Source organism: Macaca nemestrina, chromosome 4 (genome assembly GCF_043159975.1).
Source record: "Macaca nemestrina isolate mMacNem1 chromosome 4, mMacNem.hap1, whole genome shotgun sequence".
Classification (NCBI taxonomy): Eukaryota; Metazoa; Chordata; class Mammalia; order Primates; family Cercopithecidae; genus Macaca; species Macaca nemestrina.
This window is the reverse complement of record NC_092128.1, coordinates 185044674-185071018: the sequence shown is the minus strand read 5'-3', so window position 1 is coordinate 185071018 and position 26345 is coordinate 185044674. Positions and strand designations below refer to the sequence as shown.

General features: G+C 54.0%; 1 protein-coding gene across 1 annotated transcript in view; it reads right to left on the bottom strand.

The window, feature by feature from the left end:
* Positions 1-26345, bottom strand: part of LOC105472592 (uromodulin like 1) — a 69566-nt gene that overhangs the window by 15924 nt on the left and 27297 nt on the right. The window contains exons 7-17 of the mRNA XM_024790027.2: positions 25235-25489; positions 21783-21895; positions 19948-20167; positions 17399-17536; positions 15285-16235; positions 13329-13586; positions 10917-11029; positions 7427-7640; positions 5561-5698; positions 3635-3954; positions 255-400 (exon numbers count right to left, since the gene is read on the bottom strand). Of these exons, the coding sequence (XP_024645795.2) occupies positions 255-400; positions 3635-3954; positions 5561-5698; positions 7427-7640; positions 10917-11029; positions 13329-13586; positions 15285-16235; positions 17399-17536; positions 19948-20167; positions 21783-21895; positions 25235-25489 (2866 nt within the window). The remainder of the gene's footprint in view (positions 1-254; positions 401-3634; positions 3955-5560; positions 5699-7426; positions 7641-10916; positions 11030-13328; positions 13587-15284; positions 16236-17398; positions 17537-19947; positions 20168-21782; positions 21896-25234; positions 25490-26345) is intronic.

Here is a 26345-nt window from a genome sequence, read left to right as displayed (position 1 = left end):
GTGGGTGGGGGCCTGCCCGTGGCTCACTGGAAGTGGGGCCATCCCATGGGGTTGGCCAGGGACGTATTTGGCCTTGTCTGGCTGGCCCTGAGTGGGAAGTGGGAACAAAGGTTGGGGAGCAGCCCAGCCACACCCATTTGTATATTCCATCTCAAAGGAAGGGTCCTTAAGTGGTTGCAACCCTAAAGAACTCTGAAAGCGCAGGTGCTCTAGAGGCACGGGGCTGTGGAACAGCGGGGGCATTTCTCCCTCACCCCCACTCCGGGGTGAAGCCGGAGGACGTCAGCAGATCATTCTGGAAGGCACAGTAGATGGGGCTCAGGATCTTCAGGTGGTGGATGATGCCCTCCGGGGACAGGTCGTTCCTCAGCGTGGTCCTCACCACGGTGTTCGTCACATTCTGAGCACAAAGTGGGGTGTGAGGAGCTCCCAGGCCCCAGCCGGCCCCCCACGCCCTGCTGTCAGCCATGGCTCTAGGTGCTGGGGGGACCGAGGATGGGGATTCTTCTCTAGAGCTTCTCCCCAGGAGCATTGAGACCCTGGCGATTCTCCCAACCATAAATCGCCCAAGAGAGCCTAAGGGCTCGGCCTCTGCCCTTTCCCTGTGGACCAGAGGAGGCAGAACCTGAACCTGTGTGGATTCTGTGGCCGTTGCACAAATAAGTCTTTCTGGGAAACTTAGTTTTTGACAAGTGTCAAAAACCATCAAGAGCTCCTGTGGATTCCAGGGCCTGGGTGACTCATCAGAGACAAATTTCCCTTTTCTTTCAACATGCCCCAAACCCTGCTGCATTTAATAATCAAGCCAAGCATGGGTCTAGCTCAGAAAAACACAGAGGGAGCTGCCGGCTGCAGGCTCCGCCCGGGGCCCCAGCCCTGGGAGGCGCTGCCGCCCCCCTGGAGCTGCTGGTGTGTGGGTGGTGCTCTGAGCACCAGGCAGGGTGTCCTGCACCCTCAGCCCCTCCACTCAGCCCCACAGCCCTGCACAGGCTCGAGGATGCCACAGTGGCCCGCTCATGTGCACCTCTCACCCCAGACCTCCCTCACCACGGAAGCTGCCAGAAGCCACAGGAGCCACTGATCACTGCCCATCCCCCTTGCAGACATCCCCCCTGCTGCCATCGCCCGGCCTCCAGGTGGCTGTCTAAGAATCTCTGAGGGAGTAAACTAATTCTGGGCAGTTCTCCTTAAGTCGTGCAGTTTGAGGGGTTGAGGGATGAGGAAGGTTTTGTAGCTGTTGAAACAGTGCAGGTCACTCCTTCAGCCCAGGGAGGGTCCGAAGAGCCCCCGAGGGAGCGGAATGAGCTCAGCAGAGTGAGCTGCGCCTCTCAGGCAAGCTTGTGCTCTGCAATGTCCTCGAACACGTCCATGTGAATCCCTCAGCTTCCTGGCCACCCTCAATCCCTGCTCCAGGCTCCAAGCAGGCTCCACACCATGGAACCACCTTATGTCTCCACCTCCCCACCTCATCCCTCAGCCTCTGGGGCTTTCTGGCCTCTGCTCCCCAGGGCTAGCTCCTTACTCAGCCCCGAGGTCCACGTCCCAGCCTCCCGCTCAGGATGTTCACCTGGTTCCCACCTTGTTGACTCCCAGACATTGACACCCCATGCCGGACTCTGGGTTTCATCTGCCAGCTTTACCCCACCCAGGGCCAGAGGCCACCGTGTCCCCACTAGGGAGTGTGTCCAGAGCCCCAACCAGAAGCAGCGCCCCCTCAAGGTTTCTCAAGAGGCAGAGCCACAGAGATGGGGCTGCTTCTCAGTGCAGGGCGACTTCGAACCTGAACTCCCATGGACCCTGCTGAGCACCCAGGGCTCAGCCGCTGAGTGTGGATGATGCTGCCTGACCCATGGGGTCGCTAAGGGACTAAACATCGTCATGCATGTAGAATGTAGAACTCTCAGTCAGGCAGGTCCACAGCAGTTTCAGGGCACCACACCTCCCAATCCCTTTTTTTTTTTCAGAATGCAATGCCTTGGACTGTTCAAAGGCCCTGAGGGACAGAAGCCCAGGGCTCAGAGTTCCTGCCAACGACCAGGAACCACCATTCCTGCCTAGCTCCCAATGAGGACAATGTCCCCATTAGGAAAGCCTTCTGGCCCTAGCTCCTGGGCCAGCCAGACTCTGCTCCCTGCTCAGCCCCATCCACAGCCTCACCTTTCACACCAGGCCTCATACTCCACCCTGCCCACGAGTCCACCCTTCCATCCCTGCCCATCTGGCCAGAACCACTTGGGCAGACTCTTAACTCTGCCACGGTTTCCAGCCTCCCTCATCTGGCCGTCCCTGGCATGGCCCTTGGATACACTCACGGCTCTCTCACTCACCCTTGGAACGACGCTGGCCTTCTTTCTAGGTCGAGCCCCTTCCCAGAAGGCCACTTCCCCAACCCAGAGCTGGCATGGGCTCCCTCTGAAGCCGCCGACCCTTCCATGCAGCTTCCCTGATCAACCCTGCACGCCCAGGCCCCTGTGCCCAGTACTGGGCTGAGCTGATGGAAGGTGCTGGCTCTCCCCTCCTCTTGTCCCCGCAGCAGGGTCCTGAACATGAAGCCTTTGTGTTCTGTGTGGGGCCAAGTGGGGTTGGGGACGAACGAGGGCATGCGTGGGAGCATTCACCATGACACAGGGGCACCCTGGGAAGAAGTGGGACCTGGAGCCAGGTCGGCCACCTCGTGGGTGCCACACACTAGAGGCTCAGAGTAGACCCAGGACCCACTGGCCCAGAGTCACCTGCAAGGGGAGATGCCGGAGCTCATCTGTGCACACGGAGGTGCAAAGGCCTCAGGCCAAGAAAACCTGCTTTCCCTACCTGGGGCTCCTTCTGTCCTGGGAGCCCTGCAGCCCGTCCAGGACCCTGAAATAGAGTGTTTGCTAGGAACACAGTCCCTCCAACAGGGAGTTCTGACTAATGCCACCCAATGCCCCCCAAACACACACCCATACATACACACTCACACACATGGACAAACACATCCACACATGCTCAACTCATGCACACATGCACATACACACATTCTCACATTCACACACTCACACATTCATACATGCATGCACACCCACACGCACATAAGCATGCGATACACATGCATGCACACACGCACGTACATACAAGCACAGCCATGCATACATACATACACATTTGCACACACAGATTCACACATGTACACACATTCACACACATACACACATTCACACACATGCACACCCCCACATACACAGACATATTCAGACACATGCACACATGCACAGATGTATACTCGCACACACACACTTTCGCACACACACACTTTCACACACACACTCTCATATCCACACACAACTCCTTGGCTTTCCTGCCTCTTCCTATCCCGCTGCCCCTCCATCCTGTCTGTGCAGGGAGGAGTTTTAAGCCCCGACTCTGGAGCCTGCCCCAGCACTCAGCACCAGAGTCCCTCCTGGGTGGACTCACAGCTCCCTTCCAATTCTGGGGTGCAGGCTGGTCCCTGGTTGAGAACTCAACCCTGTCCTGACCCCCCTTGCTGGGTTCCCCTCGGGGTGTAGAGTCTTGCCTGGCCCTCCCCTGTAGAGGCCCATGCGACCTAGAGCCCCCTGCGCCCTAGCGTGCATCCTGAACCTGGCTCTCCTGGCCTTACGCTCTGCATGATGGTCCCGCACTCGCTCCAGCTGGCCTCCAGGAGCACGTGTGTGCCATTGCTGTGGCTCACGTTGCAGGAGGGGTGGCTCAGGTACAGCGAGGACTCAGGGATGGATTCCTGCTGCAGGAAGCGCTTCTGGATGGCGACAACCACCTTCTCGATCTCACAGAGCACCCTGACTGCTCCCGTCAGGTTCAGCCGCCAGGGCAGGCCTTGTGGGGTGGGGCTGGTGTCTTGAACAAAGCCAGCCTTGGTCCCTGCTGTGGTGAGAGGCCTCTCTGGGCTGGTGGCCCAGGTTTCGTTGCCATGAGAGTCACCTGCAAGGCACAAGGAGGAAAAGGCAAAGAGTGGCTCTGTGTTTGGGGTTGGCATGGAGGGGCAGGAGTAAGGAGCAGACTGGAGCTGCCCTGCACTCTGCACCAGCCACACCTGGGAACCGCATGTTCCAGCCACAACTACATGTGTGCACGCACACACACATGCACACACATACATGCACACATGCATACACGCACATGCACACGCACACGCAATGCACACACATACACACATGCACGCACACACATATGTGCACACATGCACACGCACACATGCACACACATGCAAGTGTTGCGTATCTCCACCAGCTCAGGGAGCCAGGCTCACCATGGGCCCCCGAGGGCCAAGGACCGAGGGACCTGATGCCGGGGATGTGCCAAGCCAGTGGACACGGGGTGAGTCTCCTGCTCTCAGAGCCCTGAGTCTGTTCTCTAAGATGGGGTAATGATGCCTCCTCTTGAGGTCCTTGTGCCCAAGTTTCCCACTCCAGCTCCCTTCTTGCCCCCAGAGCAGGTTCAGTTTCAATGCCTAGGAGAACAAGGGGGCCCAGAAAGGCTTCTGATCCACCCACCCGTTCTCGGGGTGCTCCCTCCCTGGTCTATACGGCAGCAGACCCCAGACACAGCTCCGCATGTGCCCTGCACCCTCCTTCAGCAGTGGCTCCGTCATTTGTGGGCCTGGTTTGTGCCTTCTTTGATCTCAGAGTGGGACTCACCCAGCCCCAGCACCCTGCAGCTCCACCCAGCTCACTCCTGTCTCCAGGCTGTAGTCCAAACCATTGCTGAGGCCTTCAGTTGGCTGCTGCCTCACCCACCTCCCTGGGCAGCCTGCTTCCCGCTCTCTGCCACCCATCTCCTGCAGGTACCTGCTTGTGAGATCATGCCCGTCAGCAGCTCTGTTCTCACCACGGCACCCACCCACCATGCCCTGCCCTCCCCGCTGGGTGCTGTCTTAGCTGTCCGTTAAGACCAGCTTCGAGACACCCCTTCCAGGAAGCCCTCCCCGGCCACACTCACTGGACTGAAGCAACTTAGCCTCCTCTGTGCTTCCTGATTCTACCTCAAGCAGGACACGTTCTACAGCCCCCTGGATACTGCCCTCACTGGTGTAAACGTCCACCTCCCTTTACTTGACGCAGATTCCTGGATAGCACTGGGCATCTTGGGGTCAGCGCTAAATCCACTAAGACCCCGTTTTTCAGGAAAAGAGCTGAGTGGAAAGAGTGGCCGAGAGGAAACCTTCCCCTTGTGTCGCGTGTCCCACGGCTGCGTGTTTCACAAGACGGTCGCTCAGCATCTGCATGTTCACACCTCATGTACGTGTGTATTTTCTCTTCATGGATATCAGAGCTAGCTCTCGGAGAGATAAGGCACTGCCCAGAAGCCTGGACACGTATGAAAGAATGGGAAGGAACGTGCACACGCATGTACACACACATACACATACACCTCACACACACACGTGCACCCACATCACACGCAGGAAACTTCCCCAGGACACAGAAATATGACCTCATAGGGACAAGAAGCCCTTTGCACGTGAATGTCCTTAAATAAAACTGATTATGAGATAGTATTCCAGAAAAAGAAACGCTGACATCATTACCTTCACAGGGTCTGCCAGAATATTCCACAGGGAAATCGGGGGCTCCTCTCTCACAGCTACAAGTGAAAGACCCGAGGGTGTTTCGACAGGATGTCCCGGGCACACAGTCGTCCTCTTTCCTTTCACACTCATCGTAATCTGCCAATATTTAGAACACAAAACAGAAGAACGTCCCCGGGGGCTTGCGGGCTCACAGAAGCCTCAGGGGAGAGTGCATCTCCCAGACAAAGCTGGAAACTCCAGCCAAAGCAGACTGCGGTGAAGCTGGCCAGTTCTGGAGAGTACAGGAGGCTTCCTGCCAGTGGAGCTGGGAATGGCTAGGGAGGTCTGCAGGGGCTGTTCTGGAAAGAGGATTCTGGCCCAGAGCTGGGAGGGAGATCTGGGCAGAGGAGGGCCAACCCTTCAGTTCCCAGGAGTGACCAGGAGATGCACAGGCCCTCAGACCAGGCCGCAAGCCCAACCCTGGGCAGAAGGCCCTCAGGCCATTTGCCTTTCACCATGATGCTTGGTTGATTATTGACAGCAAAACAGGTTTACTGCAAAACATGGACAAGTACCAGAAAAGCATGACCGGGGCATGTTGGCATGTGGACATATTTCCTTCCGGCCTTTTAAAATGCAGGCATGCTCTGAGAGCATAGCTTGCCTCTGCCACCACCTAGCTCCATGCAAATCCGCAAACCTCGATTCTCATCATTGCACAACAGCCCAGGGCAGGGACACCTGGTAACTTAGCACCTTCTCTGTAACTGGATGATTGGGACTTCCAACTCTTTTGCTTTTAAAGTAACACTGAAGATGAACATCTTTGTATGTAAACTATGGTCCAAACTGAGATCAAATTGGGATATTTCAGAATCTGATATTTCAGAATCAAGGTGGATGGCCAGTTTGAAAGCGCTTGATTTATATCACCAAACTGGTTTCCAGGAAGCGTGAGCAAATCCTTCTGCCACCAGCAATCTGTGCAAACACCTGCCTCACTACACTTTCACCAGTATTCATGTCAGCAGTAAAAAGACCTTTTTTTGCAATTTGATGGGCAAAAAGTGCAACGCGTTTTAATGGGGATGTCTTGGGTTACCACATCTTTGTTAGTCATTCATATTTCTTCTTTTATACCTTGTCTGTGTAGATCTTTCGTGCATTTATCCATCAGGTTCTTAATATTTATCATCTATTTGTATGATCTCTCTATATATTTGGGATACTAACACTTCATCAAATTATTGAATTTTTTTTGTTTACTTTTTTTTAAAATGGTGCCTTTATTTTGATTTATCTCTGCATGTAGTCAGTATCTCATCCTTTTCCTCTGAAAATCGTATTTTCTTTGAGAAGTCCTTCTTATTCTAAAAATTAAAAAATTAACATTAATCTTCAATTTTTAAAAGGTCTTTGGTTTCTGATACATGTAACTATAAGCCATTCATCATCTATTTTCAAGTATGATAGGAGAAAAGAATCTAAATTTTCTTTTTCTCCCTGCTTTTCTCGTTAATTATTTTTACTGGGATCTCCTTGGGAACTGTGCTTGGGAGAGGGTCTGGTTGCAGAGAGGGATGCATCTGCCCTCAGCCCATGGAAACAAGCAGCAGGGGAGCAGTAGACCCCAAAAGAAAGCAGCACCCCTGGGCATCTGCAGGTTTACCCGAAGATGTTTTCAACACTTCAACTTTTACAAAATTATAATCACAATAAGAGGGACAGAGAGGGTCCTGTCTATTTCACATCTTCATCTAATTCCGGGGGAAGAAGGACTACATGGGCACAACACAACATCTTTCAAAAGCGAAGGGTAGTGGCTGCGCTCTGGCTGCCTCTGGTTCCGGAACATGGGAGAAGCTCAGTCCCATCCTCTCATACCCTGTATGAAGGTGTCGCCTCTGATCACCTCCAGCAGAGGTGCGGTCTGGAAGGCGGTGAGGAATGCAGCTGACACCTCCTGGACATCCGCATCTGCGATTATCAGCAAGTGAAACTCCACCACGACGCTGCCACTGGTGACGCCGACGACTTCCATCCTGACCCCGCCGGCGTCCATGTGCTGACGCAGCGTGGCTGGCAGGGAGCCCTGCACCTGTGAGGAAAGAGGCCATGTGAGGAGGTCCCCACGCTGAGAGGAAACAGATGCCCGTCTCAAGGCGGTTCCTCCTGCCAGTCTGCCCAGCAGCAGGGCTGGCCCATAGCACAAAGGTGAAAGCCACGGGTTGGTTCTGGGCCCCTTTCCTGTCTGCCATGTTTTCAAGCCCAGCACAAATGCCTGGGAGTGTCTGTGATATGAGAACAGCCCTTGTTTCCCCCCAAACCAGCAAACAGCTTCAGAAAAATGCCTGTGGGGTAAGTATAGGACTTGGGACACAGGCAGAGACCCTACCTCGTGGGGCTTACAATTTGCTGGGGGCTCACAAGGGCTTCTAGAACCTAATACTCCTGGTTTGCAGCCACCGAGGGCAGGAGGCTGAGTGCGGGGTCGTGGGGAGGGACACCACTCCCACTGCCTTCTCTGGAACAGCCCTTTTGCTGCTGACACTCCAGAACATGTTCCCTCTCATTCTCCCTCCCTGCCTGTCCCCAGACTCTTCCTGTGAGCATTTCCAACATCCCTATTAGGACAGGGGGCTCCTGCCCCCAAATGCCCCACTTTCTACTCTGTCTCTTTGGACAGAGTCACACATCACACACTATATGATTCCACACTAACCCATCTTGGTCAAAACACCTGAGGCAGGAGAATGGCGGGAACCCGGGAGGCAGAGTTTGCAGTGAGCAGAGATCGCTCCACTGCACTCCAGCCTGGGCGACAGAGTGAGACTCCATCTCAAAACAAAACAAAACAAAACAAAAAACACCCAGACAGGCAAACAATCTTATAATGAGCTTCGATCATCCTCAATGCAAACCTCCTATGGAAAGGGCACCTCCAGGGTTTGTCCTCACAGGGGCGGTGGCTCAGGGCCCAGGTCATGGACTCACTCCCCAGCTTCTGGGCCGCCAAGGTGAACAGATCCATTGTCCCTCTGAGTCTGTGGACCCCAGGGAGAGTGCAGCTGCCCTGGGTTGGCTCAGTAGATGACTGTTGTCGTGACCATCTTCACAATCAGATATTCCCTCTCTCTTTCTCTCAGAGGAATCTGTCATAGTCTTGGATTAATGTGACCTTTAGCTGCATTTCAAACCAACCTCTAAGCAAAGTTCCAGGCCCCTTGCTAGGAAGTGGTGAAGAGCCAGGGACCGAGGCACGCAGCTGACACCTCCTGGACATCCACGTCTGCGGTTATTAGCAGGTGAAACCCCCGAAATTTCTCTTAACATCCTACTTCTGTGATTAAGTTGTGTAATTATTTGCTGTCCTGAAATTCTAGGCAAACAGAAAAACAACAGCCCCAAAAATGGGCAAAGGAAGAAATGGTTCAAAGAGGAAAGATTAATCAAGAAACTTGGGAAGGAAATGGAGCTGCCTCGTTTGACCACTAGAGCCAGGTGGAAGGATTTGGTGTTTGTTGTTTAATGTTGTAACTACTACTACCTTATCAATGAAATCACATTATTAACCAAACCATATTGTTAATCAAGCCGTCAACAACTCTTGAATGCACAAACCAGGAGCTGGGAATGAGCTAAGCCACCGAGGCCGGTCCCAAAGGCAGCAGAATCTTCTCATCTGTGGGTGAAGCGCTGGGGTTTGCAGCCCTGGTACGATATTAGCATGACAGGCCACTAGGTGGCGATGTCATACCTCTCTGTGCTGAGCCTTAAACTCCCAGATTCAAGACATCTACAACGTGAGATTCCACGCAAACAAAATCACTAGATTATGACAAGGGCACTCCCTCTACCTCAAAAAATCCACAAGAAGGCACGTCACTAAATGGTAACAGATAATGTCTCAGAGAATGCTGAGGGGATGGCAGGGAGGAATGCAGGAAAGAGCAGGAAAAGAACTTTCTCTGAGGCAGGGGCATCGCAGCACTATTTATAACAGACAGAGGCGGGAGCCGCCCAGTGCCCTCAGCGAATGAATGGATGAGCCTGCATGGGTTATGTCCCAGCCATAACAAGGAATGCAGTGCTGACACATGCTGCCACGTGGACGAAATCCGAAAACCTCATTTTAACTGAAAGAAGCCAGACACAGAAAGTCACATATTGTACGATTCTTTTTCTGTAAAATGTCCACAATGGGCAAATCCATAGAGATAAAAAGCAGATTAGTGATTACCAGGAGCGGGAGGAAGTGGTGAGAGAGAAGAGAATGACTTCCTTTTTTTTTTTTTTTTTTTTTTTTTGAGATGGGGTCTTGCTCTGTTGCCTAGGCTGGAGTACAGTGGCATGATCTCAGCTCACTGCAACCTCTGCCTCCTGGTTTCAAGCGATTCTCCTGCCTCAGCTTCCTGAGTACCTGGGATTACAGGCACCTGCCACCACGCCTGGCTAATTTTTGTATTTTTAGTAGAGACAGGGTTTTGCCATGTTGGCCGGGCTGGTCTCAAACTCCTGACCTCAGGTGATCCACCTGCCTCAGCCTCCCAAAGTGCTGGGATTACAGGCGTGAGCCACCATGCCCAGCTGGGAGTGGCTTCTAATGAGGTTTCTTTTTGGGTGATGAAAATGTTCTGGAATTAGTGGTGATGGTTGCACAATTTTGCAAAATAGTCTAAACCATTGAATTGTACAGTTTAAAAGTGTAGATTTTATGGTCTATGAAATAAATCTCATTTTTTATAGGTTTAAAAAAAAAAAACACGGAGGGACTTTCTGCTTCATAGGTTCCACAACTGAAAAACAGATTTCACTGGACGGAAAAGCATGTGAAATAAGAATGCAGCAGAGGAAGAGCTGTGCCTCCTGTCTGCTGACGTGTCTTTGCCAGGGCAGATCCAGAGATACTCAGGGAGCCAGGCCAGAACTTATAGTCCTGGCTTTCTTCAGAAATGAAGAGCTCATAGGACCTACAAGTCAAATTCCTAGTTGGATGAGACTAGAATTTTTTTTTTTTTTTTTTATACAGGGTCTCACTCTCTTGTCCAGGCTGGATTGCAGTGGGATGATCTCAGCTTGCTGCAACCTCTGCCTCCTGGGTTCAAGAGACTTTCCTGCCTTAGCCTCCTGAGTAGCTGAGATCACAAATATGAGCCATCACGACAGGCTAATTTTTTGTATTTTTTTGGTGGAGATGGGGTTTTGCCATGTTGCCCAGGCTGGTCTCAAACTCCTGAGCTTGGGCAATCTGCCCGCCTCTGCCTCCCAAAGTGCTAGGATTATAGGCGTGAGCCACCGCGCCTAACCTAGAATTCTATCAGCCTTCCACCCTTTCTCTCCTGAAAGGAATTAAGGGCTGATATCACCAACTCACCATCCTGAAGAACAGTTCTAGGAAATCTCGATACTCCTGGCTGCTTGCGTTGCGAAAGGATTCTGAGTATCTGACATTTGCGATTCTGACCTTTCCAATGAGCTTCCGGGCCGCTGCAGGATGGAGGATAAGCACATTTGGAATGTATTAGATAACAAAGTAACATTTCAATATTAATAAGCGTATTTTCATGTCCGTGAAGAGCATCACACCAAGGCCGCCCTGTGTTCTAGAAAGAAGGAATAGTGCCAGGGCTCGGTGACACAGTCCATCAGATGCCAGAGGACACAGGACAAAGCCTGAACACAGTGGGAGAACTTTCCAGAGGATGGAGCCAGCTCAGCCCCTGCAACTGTGTCCTCAACACACACACCCTTCCTTCCTTGCTGCCGTTACCCATGCTGGGGCATTCAAACAATTTACCAGCAAGCTGGCATGACTTGAAGCATGTGGAGGCACCATTAAATAACTTTGCCAGGGCCACAGGTACAAACTGGGCTGTCCCAGGTAGACCAGGACTTAGAGCCCTGGCCAGGCCTCTGCTCAGAGTGCACAGGGCCACAGGGTGCCCAGGGGTCTTGTTTAGAGCCAGCCCTTCTTCCTTCCCCAGCAGCCCCACCTCCCCTCATCTATGGGCAGTCCCTGTTTTGGCATCATCTGTTCCATCTGAATCTTTTCCCTCCGTGGAGGGCTTCTAGGAGTATATGGCGCATAAATGTGGTCCAGGAATGTCGCCACCCCCTCCTGGCCCTGGCATGGCAGCCACTCCAGTGTTCAGTCAGTCCCTCACCAAATATTTGTGAAGCACCTGCCATGTGCCAGAGGCATTCTAGACAGTGAAGGAGAAAGACACAGCTCTCCCCTCAGGGGGCTGAGAGTCCATCTCCCCAGAGCTTCTCACTCGGGCTTAAGACAAACCACAGAGCTATTCTGCTATGCATTCCTGGGGGAACCCCAAACTCTCCATCCTTGAGATCATTTTTGTGGCTGCCCCTGAGGGCCTCTGGTTCAGTCTCCATGGCTGGCACGGGCAACCCAGTCTGAAAGCCATCAGTAGCAGGACAGGTGCACAGGTGAGAGCAAGTATAAGCGTGCCCACATGTTCGGGGTCCCCCATGCAGCCTGTCAAGTCCAGAGCAGCTGAGACCTTCAGCGGCCCAACTCTGGTTCTCAGACCCCAGGGCCACCCTGCCTGACCATCCAGCCAGCACTGATCTCCCTCTTCTCCAGCTGCTTGTGAACTTGCACAGTTCACGTTATGCACTCCCTCTGTTCTCTAATTTCTCAGGCCATGGCTGATTAGTACTTTAAAGCACAGACATAGAAGTTCTCAACTTCTATTACTGCATCCCAATAGGCCATCTTATGCCTCCCTCAAGGGGTGTGCGCCCCACCATGCAGACCACTGCTATCAATGCTGCCCACGGTGTGAAAACCATCTTACACCTCCCTCAAGGGGTGCGCACCGTGCAGACCACTGCTATTAACACTCGGGAAACTGCCACGGTGTGAAAACCAGCCTGCAACATCAGACACGCCCTTGACTATCCGGGTAAGGTACACATAAGAAAATACCCAGGTGGCAACGCTAATGAAAAGAAAAGAGGAATTTCATCCAAATATATGTAATATGGTCACCACCCAGCTTGAACGCAGTGGAGTCTATGTTTGATTCATTATTGCTCAATTCTTTAGTTTGTGGCCCCAGGCTCTGGCGGGCTGCTCACAGATCATCCGTGTGACTGCCGATTGTCGGTTGATGTCCTTCCTGAAAGCCAAGTCCTCTGAGACTGTTGAGATCAGAGGGAGTGGATGCAGCTCAACAGCTGAGTTGCTTCCCCAAGAGGACACAGGGGAGCCACACCCGCAGCCTACCAGGCACAGTCTGCAGTACTCTGCCGCCGCCTCAGAGCCGGCGGGTTGCCTAATGCCTTTTCCTGAATAAGCCGCCTCCTGCCTGGCCGTCGTTGCATCCTGCTGAAGCCAGCCAGATGTCCCTAAGCTGAGAGGAACAATGACACCTAGCAGCCCACAAACTAATCCAGCTCTCTTAAGCCTTAACCCACGGAAAGCCTTTTTCATACTTTTTATTCCTCTCTTTAAAAACAAATGAGAGGCCGAGGCGGGCGGATCACAAGGTCAGGAGATCGAGACCATCCCGGCTAACACGGTGAAACCCCGTCTCTACTAAAAATACAAAAAAATTAGCCAGGCGTGGTGGCGGGCACGTGTAGTCCCAGCTACTCCGGAGGCTGAGGCAGGAGAATGGCGTAAACCCGGGAGGCAGAGCCTGCAGTGAGCTGAGATCACGCCACTGCACTCCAGCCTGGGTGACAGAGTGAGACTTCGTCTCAAAAAAAACCAAAAACCAAAAAACAAAACAAAACAAAAAACCGAATGGAAGCCCATTACCTGTCCTCACTTTCAGATGAGCTCTGGCACCTTCTTTCCCACATGCTTTGGCCACGATCTCAACCAGGTGCAAGACGCCAGGCTCCAGCCCCGACACCGTCACACTTGTGTTCCAGGTCTCCAGGACCACGGTGGGGCTCCATGCGGAAGTCAGAGTGAGCTGGAAGGCGGAGTCCAAAGCAAGACCTGCCTCCCACGCCAGGTGGAAGCTTGTGCTGGTCACATTGGAGACCACAATCCTCCCAATGGAGACAGGAACTGGGAAGTGGAATAGAAACACCAAAATTAAAAATCAAGCCATTTCTAGGAGAAAAGAAGCCTCGCCCAATGCCAAAAATCAAATTCATCACCGTGGGGACATGAGCGATTTGCAGGTGATGGCCGCCAAAGTGATGGTTGAGTAGGATCCTGTACAAACGTCCCAAGCGTGGGCTTCCTGGGCCTGCATCCTTGCCCCTCCTCAGGATGATAGCAAATGGCTTCTGGTTTGGTTTTGTTTCAGCAAATGGCTCATATACATCCCTGAGGCCCCTGGACCCCCCAAAATGAAGGCCTCTTGAGCAGGTTCTTGGTGGCGCCTCAGAGGGACCGTCTACTCTTGACCCCTGGGTGGATTTACCCAGGATCCAACTAGGGGTCGATACTGGTGACAATGCTGGCTAGAGAACCATTCTTACAGGAGGACCTCAGGGCCCTCGGTAATACTGACTTACATGGGCTTAAGAGTTTAGTCTTAGAGCCTGCTTAGCAGAGGAAATGCATTGAGGAAGATCACATTTAACAGTTCATTAGCATGAAATCCAGAGGCAGACTAGCTCTGCAAGCTCACAGGGCTGTCATGGCCGAGACCCAATTCCTGCACAGAGCTGCTGTGACTCTCCTGAGATGTCACCTGGGGGCTTGGTGATGGCTCAATCTTCCACAGGTAACATGGAACTGCTGGGGTTACGGTATGACTAGAGGTGCAGAACAGCTGAGGGGTGCAGAAACCCTGGATGTGTAGAGCAGATGGGGGTACAGAACACTTAGGTGGTAAAAAAAACAACTGGGGGTGTAGAACAGTTGACAATGCAGAGCATCTGTGGAGGTTCAACATCTGGGGTGAAGAGCAGCTGGGGAAGTATAGAACTGTGGGTGTAGAACAGCTGAGGGAGCACAAAACAGCTGGGAAAGTGCAGAACACCTATGGAGGTGCAGAACAGCTGGGGAGACACAGAACAGCTGGGAAGATGTAGAATCTCTGGGGCGTATACAACAACTGGGCAGATGTAGAACAGCAGGGAACATACAGAACAGCTGAGGAGATGCAGAATCTCTGAGACATATAGAACAGCTGGGCAGATACAGAACAGCTGGGGAAACAGAACCACTGAGGAAGTGCAGAACAGCTGGGAGAGCTGGGGGTGCACAAAAGCTGGGGTGCAGCCCACTTTGGTGTGCAGAGCAGCTGCAGGGCTGCAGAATGCTTGGCAGGATGACGGAACAACGGAGGGGTGCAGAACAGCTATGGGAGGGCAGCATTACTGGGGGGTGCAGAGTTGTTGTGGGGGTGTCATCACACTGATTGGGGCTGGGGCAGGCGGGGGCACAGCTCTGCTAGGAGGCAGGACAGCGGGGGTGGTCAAAGCCTCAGGGGATGGCTCCAGTACCTAATGCGACAAGTAAGCCCCAGTGCCTGCTCCTGAAGGCAGACCTCTGCCCCAGCGGCTGCAGACAGGGAGCCCTAAGACGTGGGGAAGAGAGGGCTGGGACAGGCAAGGGGACCAAGCTGTCTTCCTAACTCAACCAGAAACCAGCTACTGGGCGCCTCCGTTTCCTCACGCACAAGATGAGGCTGCTGCCTGAGCATTGCTAGCAGCCTGCGACTCCACGGCTGTGGGAGCTTTGCCACCAGAGGCTCACACAGGCTATGGATCCTATTAGTCCTAGTCCCCATGCACCATTCGAGGAACTCACCGCAGGCGGGGGTCTTCAGAGGTGTGAGGGTGGGGGTCGATGGCAGGTCGACAGAACCGGAGGGTCCACTGTCCTCATTTTGCAGCCACGTGGGATTCAGAAGTGTTTCCCATGTGGAACGGGTGGCATGCCACATGACATGGCTGGTGGGGTCCTCAGTAGGGGAAGGCCAGGAGGGTGGCTCCACGGTGGAGTTTCCCAGTAGCTGTCCAGGGAGGACCAGTGGGCCATCTGTGGCCCCAGGAGGGAAGCTGTGGGTTGACCCAGGAGCCTTCGGGGAGGAGGTGGTGCCTATCACCCCAATAGTGTTCCTATGACCGGGGCTCACCTGGCTGGGGCTCCCCTGGCTGGTGCTCGCCTGCCTGGTGCTCGCCTGGCTGGTGCTCCCCTGGCTGGGGTTCACCTCGCTGGGGCTCCCCTGGCTGGTGCTCCCCTGGCTGGGGCTCACCTCGCTGGGGCTCCCCTGGCTGGTTCTCGCCTGCCTGGTGCTCGCCTGGCTGGTGCTCCCCTGGCTGGGGCTCCCCTGGCTGGGGTTCACCTCGCTAAGGCTCCCCTGGCTGGTGCTCCCCTGGCTGGGGTTCACCTCGCTGGGGCTCCCCTGGCTGGTGCTCCCCTGGCTGGGGCTCGCCTGTCTGAGGCTCCCCTGGCTGGGGTTCACCTCGCTGGGACTCCCCTGGTCCATCCCCAGACCCAGGGCAGTGCTGGGCGCCTCCTGCTCTTCGCCTTTTCCTGTGCTGTTCCTGTCATACCCGACCACACTGCTGCCTCCTCTCCTGGGCGGGGGCCCTGGGGCCCAGTCCTGGCCTGCTGCCAGGGTGCCCTGAGGGTGCCCAGGGCTGGGTGACAAGGTGAAGTTCTCTAGGCCGAGGGCTGCTGTTCCCGTGCCAAGAGCTGGGGCCGTTACCCCTGTCGCCGCAGACAGCCCATTGTCCGTGGGGCTCACCAGGTCACCTGCCAAGAAACATCCACTGTCAGAGCCTGCTGGATCCCACCCATGACTAAGAGCCTCCCAGGAGGGCAGCACAACTGTCTAGCAGGACTGCTGTGCATCCCCGCGTGGACCTGGCCAGGGCCGCAGGCGGCTTCAGCCAGCGTTCGGGAGAGTTTAATGGGCTCATGTTTGCAGGCTCCCCGGGGAATCTCCGAAGGCAAGTCACGCCTCTCTACTGGATAAATGAGGAGACTGAAGCTGAGGGTGAGGGATCCACCCGGGGGGCTACAAAACCCGGACTTGAAAATGCAGGGCTTGGTTCTCACAGGCCTCAGATTAATCCATCAGGACTCTGGGAAAATGGGACAGTTTCCCCCAGGTTTGTGCTCAGTGTGGGACTTGGTGCTGGATGCTGTCATCGACTTGCAGGACGTTAGGCAAATAAGAAAAACAGGAGAAGACAAGGTGTGGGTGTTAGGAAGCAGAGCAGCACTTGCAGTGTCTAAGAAACATTCTCCCCAGAGAACAGGTCTCGGCTGCTCCTCCCAGCTAGAAAGGCCTCAGTGGGGGCTGGCAGCCGGTGGCTGGGCGCCTCTGCCATGCCTGCATCCGGGCCGACATGGCTCATCAGTCACTGCCTTTTAGGCCCTCACATGGCCTCCTCCTGCTGCTCAGCTCAGCACCCCAGGTATCCCCAACCCTCTCATCAGAACTGGCCCACAGAAAAGACTGGGGGCTGATACGGCAGGACTAGAGGTCAGCGGCCCCCATCGAGCCCCTCTCCAGCTTCTCTGGGCTTCCACCCCTTCTTGGGCTCCAGGCCACCTAGGGAGGAATCCCTTGCCCCGGGCTGCATCCTGACTTCTGTGGGCCCAAGGAACTTGGCCTTCATGGACCCCTGCACCCATCCACTTAAAAATTTATCAAAAATTACATTTTATAATGACATCTGGATAGCGATGAGTGTAATCCAGGCTAGATTCATTGTTTTATGTATATTTACTATCCTTCTATTAATTTCTTTCTTCTGATTTTAAAAGAAATGGAAATGAAAACATTTCTGTAGGTCCCTAACATTACCATAGGTCCTCAGCGCTGTGCCGATGGAGAATTGGACCTTGCCCCACCCCCAGATTCTCGGGCAGGAGGCCTTCTCAGAGTTGGCAGGGGGGTCGACACGTACCCTCACAGGCCCGGCCTGCGCGGGAAGGGGTGGCGTCCCTGGTGATGTGGCACTGGCAGGTGTAGGAGCCCTCCAGGTTGATGCACCAGGCAGCCGGCGAGCAATCGTGCTCTGTGCTGTCCACACACTCGTCCCAGTCTGCCAGGGGTAGACACAAGACAAAACCCATGAGAAAATGGCCAGAGAGTGATCAGAAGACAGACCCATGCCGGAAGGAGTCCTTCCTAGTCATCTTTGCAGTGAACAGCTGGGAGCAGGGGCACTTTTGGGGCAGAAGTGGGGCATTCGTCCAACACTCTCATGACAAGCTTATGGCCTGCCCGTGCCCACCTTCACATCGGTTGGCTTACTTGGGGGCAAAGATTAGGAAATGTTGGTTTCTTTGGATGATATTAGCACCCACAGGTGCGCATCTAACCCTCTCTTCTTTATTCTCTGTTTCCACACCCCAAAAGTTGAAATGCTTTCTCCTCTCTCTTTGTTGTGCCAACATTCTCCAATACTTAGTGTCTCAACCAAGAAACGGAAAAGTAATTGAGCCGGGGGTGGGGGTCCAGCTGAGTATAACATGACCTTCCCACGCCGGGGGTGGGGTCCGCCTGAGTACAACATGAACTTCCCACGCCGGGGGTGGGGGTCCAGCTGAGTACAACATGAACTTCCCACGCCGGGGGTGGGGGTCCAACTGAGTAAACATGAACTTCCCACGCCGGGGGTGGGGGTCCAGCTGAGTATAACAAGAACTTCCCATGCTGGGGTGGGGTCCAGCTGAGTACAACATGAACTTCCCACGCCGGGGGTGGGGGTCCAACTGAGTAAACATGAACTTCCCACGCCGGGGGTGGGGTCCAGCTGAGTATAACAAGAACTTCCCACGCTGGGGTGGGGTCCAGCTGAGTATAATATGAACTTCCCACACCGGGGATGGGGGTTCGCCTGAGTATAACATGAACTTCCCACACCGGGGGTGGGGGTCCAGCTGAGTAAACATGAACTTCCCACGCCGGGGTGGGGTCCAGCTGAGTATAACATGAACTTCCCATGCCCGGGGTGGGGTCCAGCTGAGTATAACATGAACTTCCCATGCCCGGGGTGGGGTCCAGCTGAGTACAACATGAACTTCCCACGCCATTCTAGAGCACCCAGGTGTCTCCACAGGTGTGCTCCTCCTCCTGTGCCCCAAAGACATGTGATGTCATGTCACTGGGGGGCCCACCTTGGGGAGAAATGGGGAGGACAAGGACAATGTAGTTCCCAGGGGGGTGGCTGAGCTCATCAGGGGCCAGGCCCCGCTGGGTGGTGACAGTGCCTTCTGTGCTTCTGCAGAGCTGCTCGTGGAGGTACTCAGGAACGAACTCACGCCCAGCATGCCACAGAAGTTCCAATTCAGTTGGAATTTAAGCCACGATGTGGGATCAGTTCAGTTCTGTGCAAAGAAAACCCTGCCGCTGAGTGCTCAGAGTCTCATTTCATGGCTTTTTTTCTGTTGTGCTTCCTGCGGTCTCCACAGAAGCAGCCTCCCTGGAGAACAGCAAGCTCGTCAGCTGCCACAACAGCTATGCCACCACCCTGGCATGGCCTGGGGGCTGCCTTGCCATCAGAACACTGCTGGTGCTAACCCACACCTCTTCCTGGGGTGCTACTCAACCTCCAGCTGACCAGTAACTCTCCTAGGGGTGCTCCGGGTTGGGTTTGGAGCCTAGGCTGGCTGGGCTGCAGTCCATGAAGGACAGCAGAGGCACCAAGCAAGCCGCTGGCTCAAACCACCAAGCACCTCGTGTCTATTTTGGTGTGTGGTGATTCACCTAGTCTTCACTCCTCCGTCCCCCCAGACAGCTCCCAAGCAAGCTCAGAGGAAGGCGCTGACAGCTGTATTTAGTCTTGCATTACGCCTTGAGGCTTGCCAGCCCTCCAGTTCAGAGGAAGAGGCAGGTGTGGGAGCAGAAAGAGCTGCCAGCAAGACTTTGCACCCTCCCGGGCTGGCCAGGCAAGGGCGCAGAGCAGGCAGGAGCCCAGGGCAGGACGCTGCACACTGCTCCCATTGGCCCCGCAGCCAGGTGTGGTGGCGGGCGCCTATAATCCCAGCTACTGGAGAGGCTGAGGCAGGAGAATCACTTGAACCTAGGAGGCAGAGGTTGCAGTGAGCCGAGATCGTGCCGTTGCACTCCAGCCTGGGCAACAAGAGCAAAACTCTGTCCCAACAAAAAAAAAAAAAAAAAGAAAAGAAAGAGACCCACATGTGGGCAGTTGTCTAGCTGCCTGGAAGTGCTGGGGGGCCCTGACCACAGACACAGTGAACTTCTGTCCCTTTTCCCCGAGAGGACCTTCCAGCCCCATTTCACTCAGGGTCAGGGTCTGGGCTGACCGAGGAGACACAGGTGGGCTGGTTGTTCAGGGCTACTGCCCTGGCCCCCGGTTCCGGTGGAGGAAGATAGAATAGGATTTGCATTTCTTTACCCTTTTAAATAAAGGAAAGACTGACTCAAAGTCACCAAGAGGATTTCTGAGCTGGAGGGCACCAGGCAGCAGGGCGGGTGGCTGGGCTGTACCTTGCACACGTGTCCCCTGCCGGTCAATCTGGAACACTGTGCTTGCCAACAGGGGCCGGAGCATGGGGGCCAGCATGGAGACACCCACTGGAACCCCAGGGTCCTGCACGGTGAGCTTGAGCCTCACGACCACGCTTCCTGCCTGGAGAGACACGATCTGCATTCTCAGTTTCCCACTTCGGTACAAGTCAGACACCGCCGGCGGGAAGGAGCTCTCGACCTACCCAAGAAGAGGCAACAGTTACTCAGACAGCAGACGTCCATCAACGTCTTCACGACCGTTAAGCAGGGTTCCAGGTGTGACCAGTGGATGGTTCATGGAGCCATTTCTCTCCTCTACAATCAAGAGGAGGCACCCAGCGACCGACCTCTCAGAGCAAGTAGGGAGGTCCATTCACAGCACCTTAGCTGGGCTTTCCCTGGGACGGCCAGGCCTGGCCTGGTGTGTGCTGGGGACTCACAGTGACCACTGCAATCAAGCTCCCAGTCATGGAGCATCAGATGGACAATCCCCTCCGAGTGTCCTGAAAACTGGTATGAAGGTCATTTGTGTGAGTGTGTGAGAAAGACTATTGGATTGATCGATAAATGGATTGATAGATGGAGAGGCCCCATCAAGGGACAATGCCTACGGCTCTTTGGAGCTGTCCCCCCACTTACTAGGCTGTATCCCGCAGAAAACATGCACACAGAGCCAGGTGCTTAGGGTTACCCACGCCCAAGCAAGGGAGATACCAGCCTGATTCCCCGCCTTTCTGCCAACCCATACTTGCACACACAAGTGAGTTAACATTAAAAAAGGGAGGGAGTTCTCTGAAAACAATGAAAACTGGATTCCCCCTGCAGGCGAATGTTGGGAAGCAACGCTCTGTGGGTCTCTGGCATTTCTACACATCTTGCAAGTAGAAGCACTAACTGCCCTTTTGTTCCAGAATATCTTTCCAAGGATGTTTGCATAGCGAACAGCCTTGGGAGGGAGAGATAATGGCTCCCTCCAAAGCAAAGGGCAGGTTTGTTACTGTCTGATGTAACAGATAATGTGTCCTTCTGGAGCAAGTGCTTGCGCCCATTATAAAATATTCAGGTTCCCTAGGGTTGGGGTTCCTCAGCTCAGGTGCAGACCCACTTTATGTGCTTCATGCCCCTGGGCCCCTCTGCTTCACCTCTGTGGGACTCTGGTGCAGGAAGGGGAACTGGCACAACAGCACACGCATGCTGCCTGCTGTGCTGTGAGTAATACGGTCTTCTGTCTCTGGCCCAGAAGTCTCGTGTCTTCTGCCAGCATGCATGACACTGTGGTAGACTCACTTGTTAGTTTGCAGGGAGGGTAAAACCTCAGACCTTATGTGATTCTTGGCAGCTTAGGAAGTCACTTTTCCCTCCAATGCACCATCTGTGGATAGATGTGCTTCCCACTGGCTTGCTTCTCCCTGGCTGTCTGCTGATGTCCCCCTTTAGTCACGAGGGAGGAATGGATGCCGTGATTGCTGGTAAACACTTTGCTAATGAAGCTACCCCAGAGCTGGAAGACAGAGCCCTCAGACAGAAGGTTCCACAGAAAATCCAGCAGTGGGATTAAATGGTGTAGACCATTTGAATAAAGGCACATATTTTAAAGATGGATCGGCCCCGTATCTGGATTAAGCACCCCATAAAAGCAGGGGGGAAGCTTTTGAGTAATCACTGTGCAATTTGGGTTTGGCCTCCCCTGGAGCTGCAGTAACATGTATTTTTGCCACAATCCCAGAGGAAGAGCTGGGCAGGAATTGGCTTGTGTTTGATGTCCTCACTCAGAACACCCAAGAAAAGATTTTTATGTCTCGTTGTGGCTTTACCTCGTGAAGCAGTTGTCTAGAAAAGTGCTGGAACTCCATGCTGCTGTGGTTGAGTAACCTCTCTGTCAGGTTGTGGTTTACAATCTTTATTGTGACTTCAAATACCTGGGCATCTGAGACAGACAGTGAAACAAATTAGCCTGTGGTCAAAAGTCACACACTTGTCTGTTAATGTTTTCCATGAAGCCTACTCTTTAGCGGAGAATTTTTTTTAATAGGTTGGGGCATGAATCTTGGATTGAGGTATCCTAATTGGGGGAAATAAACATAAGAAACGAAAGAATAAACAATCACTTTTATGTCCAGGGCAGAGACATCCCAGGAAGGAGGTGCAAACGTCACACACAGCCCGTACCCACAGGAACTGGGATTCAACCAGTGCATGGAGGGTCCTTTCCCATGGGGTGGCTGCTGCTTTCCTTTGCCCTATTCATAACCACAGGGCCCAGCGGGTACTCACACAGGGCCCTTACTCAGACCCCCCAACATCAGGGTGACCGAAGGGTTCCAACCTGCCTGGGACGTTCCAGAATTTAGCCCTGAAAGTCCCATCTCTCAAGAACGTACTCAGCCAGTCAAACTGGTAGGGTTGCTCACTTACAAGGGAGGTTGCATTATTTTTGGACATAAGCAAAGATGGAAAAAAGGTTCAAGATAGGACACGGGAATATTCGTCTCTCATTATGAAAAGAAACTCAGCATGCACAACCCAAGCGTCGGCAGGCACAGGAGCAGGTCGGCTGCAATTCTGCACATTTCTCTGGTTATCTAACAGCCACCCGCAGCTGTGCCCCACCCTGGCTCTCTCCCAGCTGGCAAACTACGGGCCATCAGAGAGTGTGTCACCTATGCACGCCACACTTAAGGCTGCAGAAATGCCACTAATGTCGTATATTGTATATTTCCAGTTGGGGCCCCTGTGAATCTCCCATCTTAGTAAGAGGGAGGAGCACTCCTTGTGGCCTCCGATTCTCAGGCCCTGACATATCGTAGAGCCTCGTGGACCAGCGGCCTCCTCCAGGACCCTGGGAATTGGACTCCCTGGAGGCTCTGGGCATCAGGTGCCACTGTAACACCTGCCCTGCTGCCTCCTGGTGTCACAGGCTCATGACAAGGTGGAATTAGACAAGGCCTTTAAAGCAAATTGGGCTCCTTCAAAAAGGGCTCTACAAAAGAAGGGCATTTTTATAATCTGGAAAAGGAAAGAAAATCAAGGCTGGGAAGTGGAATAGGTTGGTAATTCAGGAGTCTTCTAGAGTCTTCCAAATTATCTGTGCCTGACATTGGAATGTAGGTATTTTTTTCCTGAGGGCACGGGGTTGGTGGGGTGGGGAGGGTGAGGGCACGGGGTTGGCGGGTGGGGAGGGTGGGGAGGGCACGGGTTGGTGGGTGGGGAGGGTGAGGGCACGGGGTTAGTGGGTGGGGAGGGTGAGGGCATGGGGTTGGTGGGGTGGGGAGGGTGAAGGCACGGAGTTGGTGGGGTGGGGACGGTGAGGGCACGGGGTTAGTGGGTAGGGAGGGTGAGGGCATGGGGTTGGTGGGGTGGGGAGGGTGGGGTGGGCATGGGGTTAGTGGGTAGGGAGGGTGAGGGCATGGGGTTGGTGGGGTGGGGAGGGTGAGGGCATGGGGTTGGTGGGGTGGGGAGGGTGGGGTGGGCATGGGGTTAGTGGGTAGGGAGGGTGAGGGCATGGGGTTGGTAGGGTGGGGAGGGTGGGGAGGGCACGGGTTGGTGGGTGGGGAGGGTGGGGAGGGCACGGGTTGGTGGGTGGGGAGGGCACGGGTTGGTGGGTGGGGAGGGTGGGGTGGGCACGGGGTTGGTGGGATGGGGAGGGTGAGGGCACGGGATTGGTGGGGAGGGTGAGGGCACGGGATTGGTGGGGAGGGTGAGGGCACAGGCTTGGTAGGGTGGGGAGGGTGAGCGCACGGGGTTGGTGGGGTGGGCAGGGAGCTGCAAGTTCCTATTGCATTTCCCATAGAGATCAATTTTGCACCTGGAGGATGGCTCTATAATGGAACTGCCTCTCAGGCCTCAGTTTCCAAAGAGGGAAAAGAGTTCCTCCTCCCCTTAGTCCCGGCGTACTTTGGAAATGGAATGAGATGAGGTGGAGTCGGCTTGGAATGGGAAGCTGCATGCACAGTGGAGGGCTTGTGTCGAGCATGGCCGGGGTGCTTCGGGGCTCTCTGGATGCCCATGCTGGCTGCTATGAGGACTTAGCTTGAGGTTCACCCCAAATCAGTTTGAAAAGGATGTAGGGCTGAGCCACATTCCGCCATTCATTCTCCGCCACCACTCACTGTCACTAGCATTAACCTCTGTGAGTGAGAAAGGCCCCAGTATGGTATTTATGCAGCAATTTCTATGCTCTGCACTCTCTGCTGAGACGTGAAGCCCAAAGCCCACAGCCCAGGGCTCCCACCAGCTCTACATCAGGGACACACACGTCGAGAACCCAGGACCAGAATGGAGTCCCAGCAACCCCACATTCACATCCCACAGCCACGGAGGCCAGCCTTGGGGAGAACTTCCACCAGCCAGGCCTCACCTGACCAAGTCTAGGCACCACTGGGCACCAGGCAAGTGGGGAGCAAGTCACGGGCAGAGCCAAGTGGGCCACATGGGACAGACCCAGATGGGCCACACCGGCTCCTTCCCGACAAAGTGCCGAGTTCATGTGTGCATCATGTGTTTTGGGGACAAAAGTTTCCTCTTGGGATCACTCGAGCCCAGGAATTTGACACCAGCCTGAGCAACATGGCAAGATTCCATCCTTACAAAAAATAAAAAAATTTAGCCGGGTGTGGTGCTATGTGCCCGTGGTCCCAGCTACTAGGGAGGCTGAGGTGGCAGGATCACTTGAGTCCAGGGAGTCAAGACTGCAGCGAGCTGTGGTCGCACCACTGCACTCCAGCCTGGGTGACATAGTGAGTCCCTGTCTCGAAAAGCAAAAACATTTCGTCCCAGCACAAATGTGGTGGGCAAGGCATTCACTTTACATGCATCAGTAGGGAAGCGAGGCATGAAAACGTCAGCAATTCTCCCCTGTCAGGGAGGGAACTTAGACGGTCTCAGTGCTGTGGGGTAAGCAGGCAGGGTCCTGATCTGCCTGCCAGGAGCTGCCGCCTTCTGCTTTATTATTATTTTATTCCTTTGCTTCACTCTAGCTGATGCCTTATTGGTTCTTCCGATTCCACATGTTGTCCCCTCACACAGCAGAGTGAACCCCGAACAGGGTGAGATGTGGGGAAGCGAGGGAGCCCGTGAAGGCGCCAGCGGGCCGGTGCAATGCCGGGCAGGCAGTGGGATAACTGGGAGGGGAGGGAGGAAGTGCGGGACGGTCAGTGACTTCTGGTGCCCTGGTTATAGGAAGAACAATGCAACGTGCTAAGGCCATGGAACTGGTATAGAAAGACAAGTGCACAAGCTAACGTGGGTCTCTGACTGGGGGCCTTACCAGTTTTGACAGTCAGCGTGGTGGAGACGTCGGCCCCACACCCCTGGTAGCTGGTCTTCACCCTGTACAGCACTCCAGCCTCCAGCCCAGCCACCGCCAGTGCCTGGCCCTGTGTCTTGACGCTCCTGAGCAACTCCGTACCCCGGTAAACCCAGACATGGAAAGTGTGGTTCTGCGTAGAATTTAAACGCCAGGATACTTGAAAACTGCTACTGGTGACGTTGAGGACCACGTAGTCACTGAGTGGAGGACAATCTACGAAAGCACAGGAAGAGAAGACGAGCAAAGGGTCGGCGAGGGCGGCTTTATCTTCTGAAGCAGGTAACACAGCCTCGTCTCAACTTGGTTTTCACTGATTTATTGATCAAGTTGACCCATGCAGGACAGCACTCGCTGTTTTCTGTTTTTTGTTTTGAGGCAGAGTCTTACTCTGTCGCTCAGGCTGGAGTGCAGTGGTGCGATCTCGGCTCACTGCAACCTCCACCTCCCCGGTTCAAACAATTCTGTCTCAGCCTCCCAAGTAGCTGAGATTACAGGTGCTCACCCCCATGCCCTACTAATTTTTTTGTATTTTTAGTAGAGATGGGGTTTCACCATGTTAGCCAGGATGATCCTGATCTCCTGACCTCGTGATCCATCTGCCTCAGCCTCCCAACGTGCTGGGATTACAGGTGTGAGCCACCACGCCTGGCCCACTTGCTGTTTTTTTGTTTGTTTTTATTTTTTTTCCAATTATAAATGAAACCCATTCATTCAAAACAGAATATCAATCTTCTCTCTCTCCAGGCTTCTGAGTAATTTTGGAAGGTAGCTCAGGATTGCATTCAGTGATGGGGATAGTTGAGATGAAATGGAGAAGCAAGAGGTCTGAGGTTGAAATCTCAGCCTCTCTATCACTGAGCCAAGTTAGTGTGTAGGAGTCATCCAAGTGTGCCTCTGTCTACACAATGAACAGCATTGAGTCGTGGGGCTCCTTGGGATCCAGAATCGGTGGTTACTAGAAAGTCAGGACACTCTCTCTGGGGACCCGTTGGCAGTCATTGTACAGAAAACATTTGTAGCAGTGGCCACGACAGTGTAAGGTTTCTGTGCCACGTCTACAAATGCTGCC